General features: G+C 34.3%; 1 protein-coding gene and 1 pseudogene across 2 annotated transcripts; one reads left to right on the plus strand and one right to left on the minus strand.

Annotated features, from left to right (window-relative positions):
* Positions 1 to 263: 263 nt before the first annotated feature.
* On the plus strand, positions 264 to 5,880 carry LOC104720593 (serine/threonine-protein kinase BLUS1). Of its 2 annotated transcripts, none has more exons than XM_010438481.3 (21): positions 264 to 433; positions 520 to 760; positions 1,310 to 1,564; positions 1,664 to 1,788; positions 1,886 to 1,930; positions 2,574 to 2,655; positions 2,718 to 2,786; positions 2,877 to 3,047; positions 3,129 to 3,194; positions 3,280 to 3,348; positions 3,461 to 3,532; positions 3,631 to 3,908; positions 4,033 to 4,154; positions 4,247 to 4,341; positions 4,451 to 4,507; positions 4,593 to 4,691; positions 4,800 to 4,854; positions 4,940 to 4,995; positions 5,112 to 5,179; positions 5,275 to 5,326; positions 5,423 to 5,880. In XM_010438481.3, the coding sequence occupies exons 1-21, from the start codon at positions 405 to 407 to the stop codon at positions 5,465 to 5,467; spliced, it is 2,151 nt and encodes a 716-aa protein (XP_010436783.2). In that variant the 5' UTR covers positions 264 to 404; the 3' UTR covers positions 5,468 to 5,880. The 2 variants fall into 2 exon arrangements, with proteins under 2 accessions (XP_010436783.2, XP_087337587.1); XM_087481461.1 differs by having other exon boundaries at positions 307 to 433; positions 2,867 to 3,047.
* A 35-nt stretch (positions 5,881 to 5,915) lies between these two features.
* On the minus strand, positions 5,916 to 7,914 carry LOC104720604 (ankyrin repeat-containing protein BDA1-like; annotated as a pseudogene).
* Between the last annotated feature and the right edge of the window lie 2,992 nt (positions 7,915 to 10,906).

Here is a 10,906-nt window from a genome sequence, read left to right on the forward strand (position 1 = left end):
AATCTCTGGATTTTTATAAAAAAAGAGAAAAAATCTCTAGTAATTTATGTAATCCAATGGGACATTAATTAAAATTTGTTGACAAAAATAGATAAGATTCATTTTCATTACATCTCTTATTCGACGCCCAAAACCAAAGTCATTAGTCAATGTCTCTTCACTCGCGAAAAAATAAAAAAAAAGTATAATAAAGTTACAAAACTATAGCCACCTGTCCTAATCCTAGATGTTAAAGATTTGCCACGTCATACATTGTCTCTCTCGGTTCTCAAATCGCGTTTTCTCATCATCAGACAATAAAAATGTAAAAAAAAATAAAAAAAAAATAAAAAACCAAAACTTTTAGAAGAACAGAGCAAAAAAAAAAATTAGATTTTTTTTTTTGTTTGTTGTTGTCAATTTCAATGGTGTCTCGGCTTCGTCTTGTGCTAGAGTACTTCTTCTAGTCTCTCTTTTGTTTACTCACAAGATTTTTTTCTTTTTATTTCTCAAGACGGATTTGGTTGGTGTTCTTTTTAGGGCTGTCTTGGGTTCGAGACGACGTGAGAAGATGGCGAGTACTAGTGGTGGTGGTGGTGGTGGTGGTAGTGGTGGTGGTGGGACGAAGATGAGAGGTTTCTCTGTAAACCCTAAAGATTATAAACTTATGGAAGAAGTTGGATATGGTGCTAGTGCTGTTGTTCGTCGTGCTATTTATCTCCCCACTAATCAAGTTGTTGCTATCAAATGTTTGGATCTCGATCGCTGCAATAGCAATCTGGTTTGTTCTTCTTTAATTTGATTCTTAGTTTCTTGTTTTTGAGTTTAGCTTCAGCTTCGAATTTGAATTTGAATTTGAGGGAGATTTGTTTTTGTTGTGTGTTTGCAATCATAAAAATTGAAACTTTTGAGTCGTTGTAGGAATAAAGTTCTCATCTTTGTTGATGGGTGATGACCAATTTGTTTATTAGTCTTAGTGAATCTTATCCTTATGCTATATATGCGGCGGGTGTACTTATTGTATAGATCATCTTCCCATTTTGTGTGTTTTGAGAATCATGTGTTTAAAATCATAAAAATTGAAACTTTGATTCGTTGTAGCAATAAAGTTCTCATCTTTGTTGATGGGTTATGACCAATTTGTTTATTTAGTCTTAGTGAATCTTATTCTTATGCTATATATGCGGGTACTTAATTGTAGATCATCTTCTCATTTTGTGTTTTGGGGTTTTGGTTGGTTTTGTCATTTTTGATCAAATGGGAGAGTTATTTAGATCTCTATCTCTCTTTCCCTTTTCGAAAAGTCATGTTTTGTTTTGGTTGTTTGTAGGATGATATAAGGAGGGAGGCTCAGACTATGACTTTGATTGACCATCCGAATGTTATAAAGTCGTTTTGTTCGTTTTCTGTTGAGCATTATCTCTGGGTGGTCATGCCATTTATGGCTCAGGGTTCGTGTTTGCATCTTATGAAGGCGGCGTATCCTGATGGATTTGAAGAGGCGGCTATATGTTCTATGCTGAAAGAAACACTTAAAGCTCTTGATTATCTTCATAGACAAGGGCATATCCATCGAGATGTTAAGGTCAGTTTTTTTTAATTTTGTTTCACTTTTGAACTTTATATGCCCCAATTATGATCCATGACATGTATTCAAAACTTTCTTTTGTATTTTGTGTATTAGGCTGGAAACATACTTCTTGATAACACTGGGGAGATTAAGCTAGGTGATTTTGGTGTTTCTGCATGCTTATTTGACAATGGTGATAGGCAACGTGCAAGAAACACATTTGTTGGTACTCCGTGCTGGTTGGTTATTGTAGTTTTCTTCATTTCGGTCTTCTAAAGCTTCACAATTTTCTCTCTACTTGACGGTTGACATGTCATATCTTGTTTCATATTTTAGGATGGCACCAGAAGTCTTGCAGCCAGGAAGTGGATACAATTCAAAGTGAGTTTACGCTCTAATATCATGTGCTAACTAATATACTCTTACTTCTCTGCATGGTCCTTGTTATATGTAGCAGTTAGTTCAGTTTGGTATGTGTTATCCAACTTCTTAGAATCGAGTGCTGCTGTTTTTAGCTGATCTAGATAGTGTTGTGATTGTTTCAGCCCCACAGCTGTTTGAAAGTTACTATCAGTTTATGCTTCGATACTATTTATATGCATGGTCCTTCTTAAATATGCTCTACTTATCTGCAGTGGTATATGTGTCATCCAACTTCTCAAAATCGAGTGCCGCTGATTAGTTGATCTATATAGTGTTGTGATTGTTTATACCCCACAGCTGTTTAGAAGTTACCATCATTTTATGATTTGATATCGAGGGCCAGCTACTTCTCTGCATGGTCCTTGTTAATATAGGAGTGAGTGCAATTTGGTAGATGTGTCATCCAACTTCTCAAAATCGAGTGCCGCAGATTTTAGTTGGTTTAGATAGTGTTGTGATTGTTTCAGTCCCACAGCTGTTTATAATTTACTATTGGGTATTTTCTATGTCAAATGATATTGAAAATCTTTAGGAACTGTTTGCATCAAAGAAATGCAATAACAGCTATTGGTTGGTTTGGTTTGATGTATCCTCCTTACAGGGCTGATATCTGGTCTTTTGGAATAACGGCGCTGGAGTTGGCTCACGGTCATGCACCTTTCTCAAAATATCCCCCTATGAAGGTATTCATTTATTTCCTTATGTGTATTGAGAAAAGATCTAATTCCTTTTTTCCTCGTAACAGGTACTCTTAATGACTATTCAAAACGCACCCCCTGGCCTTGATTATGACCGTGATAAGAAGTTTTCAAAGGTACGCTGCTTCTTCCTAGGTAAATATTCTTATTTGATTACTTTCCATTTCAAGGATTGTTCTAACTAGAAGACGTCCAGCTGTGCCCAGTCCTTTAAAGAGTTGGTAGCACTGTGTCTAGTGAAAGATCAAACAAAAAGGCCAACTGCTGAAAAGTTGTTGAAACACTCATTTTTCAAGAATGCAAAACCTCCAGAGATTTGTGTGAAGAAACTATTTGCCGATTTACCACCTCTTTGGACTCGCGTAAAAGCTCTTCAGGTTTGCCATACTTTTTTCTCTTCATCGATCTTGCAGCACTCGTCCTGTTCTTCTTTTAGTGATAGAGTCATTTCACAACAGGCCAAGGACGCTGCACAGATTGCTTTGAAAGGAATGGCCTCTGCTGACCAGGATGCCATATCTCAGGTGACAAACACACAACACAAGTTTGATATTATTACTTAAAACTCGACTTGCAGAATGCTTATAAAAATGTTATTTTTCATATCAGAGTGAATACCAAAGAGGAGTAAGTGCTTGGAACTTCAATATCGAAGATTTGAAAGAACAAGCATCCTTGGTAAGATATGCTTTGATGGTATCTCTTAAATGATGCCGTTTGTGAAACCATTGGCTTCCGTCAAATAATCCGTTCTTACGTTTTTCTTTTTCCTTTTTTTGATGTGCAATAGCTAGATGATGACGACATTCTAACAGAGAGTAGGGAAGAAGATGAATCTTTTGGCGAACAGTTGCATAATAAGGCTAGTAATTTGCAAAGAAATTTTTAGAGAAAACATCTTATAACTCTTCACTCTCTTGGTATCTGGTGGTTTGAACTTAACTGGGAAACACATTGCAGGTGAATGACAGAGGGCAAGTATCTGGTAATCAACTGCTATCCGAAAACATGAATGGGAAGGAAAAAGGTCCAGATACTGAGGTGGTAGAACCTATCCGTGAAGAGAAATCCACTCTGAATTCAACTGCTACTTCTGTGGAACAAGCGGCACCAAGTTCAGAACAAGACGTTCCACAGGCCAAGGGTAAGCCAGTGAGACGCCAGACTCATAGTGGGCCACTTTCATCCGGTAACGTGGTAATCACCTCAGACTCAGAGAAAGGTCCTAGTTATGAAAGGTTCGAACATTAGCTAATTGTTGTTTTAGAGATAATTGTATTACAGTATCCTACACTTCAGATCTCCTTCTCCTTTCTTTCGCAACTTTATAATGCTCCAACATGATTTTTTGCTATCTGCTAGGTCTGATAGTGAACGGCTGCTAAAGCCATCAGTTCGGAGGGCTCCAAGCTTCAGTGGTCCTCTGAATCTTCCAAATCGTGCTTCAGCAAACAGTTTTTCAGCTCCTATCAAATCTTCTGGAGGTTAGGAAATACAATTTTTGATCTTCATGCTGCTTAGTAATTTCTGTTGCTTCTACTGCAGTTGACTTATTGTGTTTGTCCATCTTGTATAGGATTCCGTGATTCCATAGATGACAAGTCGAAGGCTAATGTGGTTCAAATCAAAGGAAGATTTTCAGTAACATCAGAGAACTTGGATCTTGCAAGGGTGTGTTTATCTTTTCCTGCTATTCACATTCTTCGCGAGTTTGTTTTAGTCTCTGCGTTTTAATATAGAGTGAGTAGTGATGATTAATTCGTACTCTTTTAATCTACAGGGATCCCCGTTGAGGAAATCTGCTAGTGTTGGGAGTTGGTTACTTGATTCTAAAATGGTATGTTTGCTACCACAAAGAGTTCTTTTAATCAGGAAAATTTATGTCGTCTTATCATAACAATATTTTATTTTTCCGTTAACAGCCAACAGGTATGCCTATCAAGGAATCAAGTACTCATCATGCGTCCTCAGTCATTATGCCCCATCTTCAAAATTTGTTCCACCAAAATTCAATACAGCAGGTGAGAAGAGAAATATATGACCATTATCACATTGAGACATATGTTTGAAACTTGATTGTATGGTTTCCTCAAGTTATGTATTGTCTTAATGGAACTCTTTATCTTCAGGATCAAATTATGAATCTACTTAATACCTTACAACAAGCTGCTGAAGCAACAGATGGTAAGATATATACGTCTTACCTCTTTGTCTGTTATAACGATGAACTTTTTGGCGACAGTTAGATCAATTCTCATCCTTGTTATAGGTTCTCAAAATGGAAAGTTGCCGCCTTTGCCTCGAGGATCTGACAGCAACGGAACCGTAAGTAGATTTATCAAACATTGTTCTATGAATCAATGTTAATGCTTCACATAGACCTATTATGCGATCTCAAAATCATGTCCTTCACATTGTTTGTCTTTGGCTTGGGATCACAGGTTGTTGAACTTACAGCTTCTGAGAGAGAGAGGTTACTATTTAGCAAGATAACCGAGCTTCGAGTTAGGTTGTTCCTCTTCTTCAAGCTATCAAATCTTTCTTAGTAGAGAGATCAATGTGGTATAGTCTTTACTAATTGCGTCTTAAACTCGATTTCTGTAGGATGAAAGAGTTAACGGAAGAACTTGAAGAAGAAAAATCAAAACAGATCCAAGTAAGTTACCGCACTTTGATCTCATGAAACAAATTTGCAACTGAAACATTCTGAATCATACTCATTCCAAACACCTCTTGTGTTTATTATCTACAGCTGCAGCAGAAATTGAAATTAGTCACCGGTCGTGACAAATTGTAATCGGGGACCAGAACAGCTTACTTCACAGAAGCTTTTAGGAGAAGGGAAGAGTATATGTTGTACACTAAGAAACCCGGAGAACTCTCTGATCATGAAAGCAAAAAGGACAGATTTGGTTCTGTTCTGTATGTGCAGAAGCAGACATCATGGGCCATTTGTTTCTGAACAGAAGAAGTGTGGGAAACAAAACATATAGAGAGAATAAATAGAGAAGAAAGCTCTTGGTCGTGGAAAAAATTGTATTTGTTTATTTGATCTAAAATTTTAAAACTTACAGTTTAAGTTAAGATTGTTGACTAATATAGACTTCTCAACCTTTTTTTGTGGATTGTAAATGAAACTTGATTTGGTGTATTTGTATTATATTCCACCAAGATTCTTTACTAAGAATTAGTTTGCCCCTTTGTTACAAAGATATGTTTCATACTCTACAGAGATTTATTACATGGAAACAATCTAACATGGAATCAAAGCTACACAATCTTAACTTTCACCTATGATCCTTTAGCTAAATCCAGAGTTGTTAAGCCTTCAAGAATCAGCTCGCTTCTGGTTCCAGGTACCTTCTTCTTAGACCGTTTCCACCGCAAGAAAAGCACAACAATTATAACCGAACGATTATAACCGAACGGTCCGAACCTACACTAGCCGAGAAGTACCACACTGTATCTGGACATATAACCGACATTGAAACCAAGTAAGGAACATACACAATGGCACTGCTATCCATAGAAACCACCATACATAGCCTTCACCAGCTGGTAACAAACAAAACGCCATGAAGATTGCTCCAACGAAAGCCATACTATTCACACCCCGAAGAACATAGAAATATTTATGACTCATCACAACAGTACCAACAGTCTTTTTATTTTCTTCTGCTGCATATTCTTGGTATACACCTCCTGGTGGCTGCAAAGCTGTTTGATAAGCAGCGCCGGTGTAAACATTGCAAAAATTGTTATGGTCCCTGTTCAATTTTAGAAAAATGGGCCTTAATTACATATAAATTTTTTTTGAAAATATTTTGGGCCTTAAAATACATTACTTTTTATGCTAATTTAAAGTGGTCTCAGTGCAAATGCACATGTTGCACTCCCCTATCGCCGGCACTGTTGATAAGTAGCTGTGATTATCAGTGCAACTATCACTAGAAGCACGCTGCGTGTTCCTTCCGAGGTCTGGTTCCACATCCTATACCGCGCTGTCTTCCTGAACAAATGCTTTGTATTAGATGAGTGTATATAGTTTGTATACTTGTACATATTATAGATGGTTAAGGACTCTGGAATGTCCGGTTTATAGGCTAAATTAATTGTATAAACCCGGTTTGTCCCGGTTTAATAATCACGTTCAACATAAGAACGTTGTAACAGCACTTTCTTCATTAAATGAGAAATGTTTGTTAGAAAACTTGATTTTCTCATTTAATGAAGAAAGTGTTGTTAGAACGTTCTTGTGTTGAACGTGATTATTAAACCGGGACAAACCGGGTCTATACAATTAATTTAGTCTATAAACCGGACATTCCAGAGTCCTTAACCATTTATAATATGTACAAGTATACAAACTATATACACTCATCTAATACTCTGTGAAACTAATTGGAGACCTTGAGATTTCCGACACTTTCTTCGATTTGTCTCCGCTCTTACCTCCCCATTTCCGGATTATGTTTTCGATGTTAAACCTATCCTGTTATGGATGTTTTGGTTAACTGTAGAACATTTTACCAAGAGCTTTACTGATTTGAATCTGTTCTGATATGCTGCTATGTGTAAGGCTGTGTTACCGTCTTGATCACGTTTGTTTAAAAACTGCATCTCTAGTGATTCAGCTTCTGTTTGTCGCAGTCTCTGGACACATCCCAAGAGTAGCTCTTTGTATCTATTGTTTGAAACCGCTATATGTAGAGCGGTTTCAACATACACGTTCGCATCTCTAATGCAACTAGGACAAGCTAAGAGGAACTCTGTCATAAGATCAGTCTCTCCTCTTCTCACTACTTGATGAAACGGTGTCGTACCTTATATTCAAAATCAAACTATTTCAACCTTTTCATAGTAACAGAAGATCAAATAATTTCGAGAAATCAAAACACATTAAACTATATATATATATATATATATATATATATATGTATTACCTTCTCTTTCTTGAAGGCGAACAAGGTCAGGATCAACCTTTAGTAAACTTAGAACCAGCCGTGTTTGACTTTCCACTAGAGCAAGGTGCAATGGACTTAACCCATATGTGTTAAGTTTTCTAGCAAAAGACGGCTTAAGATTCATCAGCTCCATGGCAAAAGCAAGGTTCCCAGAAGCAGAAGCTACATGGAGAGGAGTGTTTTTGAAAGGTACTGCAAGAATGTATGGATTTTCATGGATATGAGCATACAATTCATCTATGCTTCCGATTTGGGTGGCTACGATCAATCTTGGATCCATTATGTCAAATAACAAGAATAAACAACTCTTTTCCTTCAAGAAAGAGAAACTTAAACATTAATTATATAATCTATGGCATCGTTTGAACAAGTATTTGATGTTGACTTGACCCATCATTTGTTTGATGGAATGGATTTGAATTTGATTTGACTTTGGCTAAAGCCAATAGATGAAAAATCATAAGAGAAGAGAGTACCAAAGTATTCCTAAGGAAACTACAATATTAAGTACACATAACTTGATCCTACTAACCCCACACAGTTTGACAATCAGAATTCATATATTGCCCTCAAATCTCTAAATGTTTTTCTCTCCTCCTAATCTTTGACAGATCCCATAAACCGAACTACAATTGTCATGTCAAACTACAATACACCTCATAATACAACGAAAATAAACAAACTCCATTTTTTTTTTTTGTATTTTCTTTAAAAATTTTGTAGCTTTTCAACTCTTCATTAGGAAAATTTAGTTATATATTAAAACAACTTAATTGGTATTAAAAAAACATACAATACAAAAATATTGGATTTTCTTTTTCTATTTTAACAGAGTTTGTGAATTTGTTGTTTAAGTTTCCTAGAATTTGTTTAGGTGTACTTAAGTTTGTTCACGAATGTTACCAGTAGATGTTTAGACATAGGAGGAGGGTTTCTCGTCGCAGAAAGGGTAAGAAAAAGGGCGGCCGATCTCCGTGCAATCAGGATTTTTTTGGATCTTGAAAACGCTTAGATTCCCAGAGATTGTAGTAGGCGCTTTGTTTTCCCGATTCTTCGTTATCTCCGGTTTAATGCCGGTCGAACGGCTACTACAAAATCATTTTTAAGTTACTAATTATTAAATTAGGAACTAAATTTAATATATTTTTTAAAATTCATGATTCAAATAACATATAAAATCATTTTAACACAAATTTCGGTTGATAAATAAACCGATCCATAAACCTCAACACAACTCAAATACAAGAGGGAAGGTCCAATCCTTTCAACAGCTTCTGAAAAAGTCTCTCTCGTTAAATAGTTACCACTGGAAATTAAAATAAAAATAAAAAATAGTTAACACAAAAATCAAATATTAAGCCAATCAGCCACTTTTTTTTCTTTCTTTAATTAGGATAAGTGACATTACCACGTCAATTTTTTTTTCATTATGCATTAACAAAATCTGTTTATCAATGAGTTTTTGAGCTTGTAGAGTTTACTACCTATGACTACACCGTGATTTCTCCTCACTAATGTTTCTGAACGATTTTCGATCATTTTTAAGAACTCGTTTAAGCAATTGAGCAAGACACTTCTTAGATTTTCTATGATGGTATACCACCATTTTTAAACATGAAACAACAATATATAGGATAAAGTATTATCCAATAAATTGTTTATTTTTGTGTTCATCTTAAATTATAACTATAATAATGGTTCGTTTTATTCACGATATATACATTCCAAAGAATAGCACACTAAATATTTCCAAAACCATGTGCTTCTCTCTCTCGATATGAAAAGTTGTGTTGAAGGATTTTGGACGACCTACTACTTCTGTGACGATGAAGATGTAAGATATTTGCTGCAAAAGCCAAAGAAATATTTACTAATTGGTGGCTTTTTTTTTTTTACATCATCTCTTCATTAACCAAAATACTATTGCATAATGTATTCATCCACATTATTTTTAACTGATGCTAGCATCTATATTTAAAATTTTGAAGTACATTTTGTGTTTGATCCTTCTAGTTATGCTTATTTAAAATTTTATTTTCAACATTAATCCTTAGAAAATTTCACAAAAATTCAGTATGTAAAATATGGTAAATTGACCAAATCAATAAAGGTTATTCTCATAAAATCGAAAATATCTACAAGTTTTCTAAAACCGCTATAAATTTCTCTACCAAATCAATAAGGTTCCTAAAATCAACAAAATGTCATAAAATTTCACAAAAATTCAATATGTAAAATATGGTAAATTGACCAAATCAATTAAGGCTATTCTCATAAAATCTAAAATATCTACAAGTTTTCTAAAATCAACAAAATGTCATAAAAATGCAAATGATTTTTGTTTTTTAAACTCTCTACCATCTATACTATTAATTGGGGAGTACACTTAGGGATAAAAAAAAAACATATCATATATCCATGTTGCCAAATAGACCCATTTGCCTACATAATTAAAAAAAAAATTAAACTTCCCTAAAACAATGGTAACAATTATTAAAGAAATAAGTAATTAACTTTTTGTATAATTGGTTATAGATTTCGTATCTATTTTTTGATATGGATATAAAACATAAATAATTAATTTCGAATATATTAAGTTTTCCAAATATTTTTTTAAATTAAATATTAAACATGTATAGTTTTCTAAATGAAATTAAAGCCAACAAGATTACAAAATGAAATTTAAAATTATTATAATAAAGGGGCATTCTCAAAAATGTCCCTTTTTCCATACCCTTTTTTAAAATACCCCTTCATGTTGACCATTTTTAAAACTACCCCTCTTTATATACAAAATGACCAAATTACCCTTTTTTGAGTGACAGCAAAAATGTACAAGCATCAAAATCAAAAATATTTTCCCGCCAAAAAAATTTCCCGCCAAAATCGAAAATTTTTCCCGCCAAAAATATTGAAATTTATACCTTTTAAAAACATTGTAAACGCTTTTAAAAAACTTTTAAAAGTGTTTAAAAGGTTTTTAAAAAGTTTTTAAACACATTGTAAACGCTTTTAAAAACCTTGTAAATGCTTTTAAAAAGCTTGTAAATGCTTTTAAAAGGTTTTTAAACACCTTGTAAATGCTTTTAAAAGCATTTACAAGGTGTTTAAAAACCTTTTAAAAATCTTATAAAAACTTTTACAAGGTTTTTAAAATCATTGTAAAAGCGTTTACAAGGTGTTTAAAAACCTTTTAAAAATCTTTTTAAAAACTATTTGAAAACCTTTTAAAAACCTTTTAAAAACCTTTTAAAAATCTTGTAAAAGCGTTT

This window comes from Camelina sativa, chromosome 2 (genome assembly GCF_030686135.1).
Source record: "Camelina sativa cultivar CO46 ecotype springtype chromosome 2, ASM3068613v1".
In the NCBI taxonomy this organism is placed as follows: domain Eukaryota; kingdom Viridiplantae; phylum Streptophyta; class Magnoliopsida; order Brassicales; family Brassicaceae; genus Camelina; species Camelina sativa.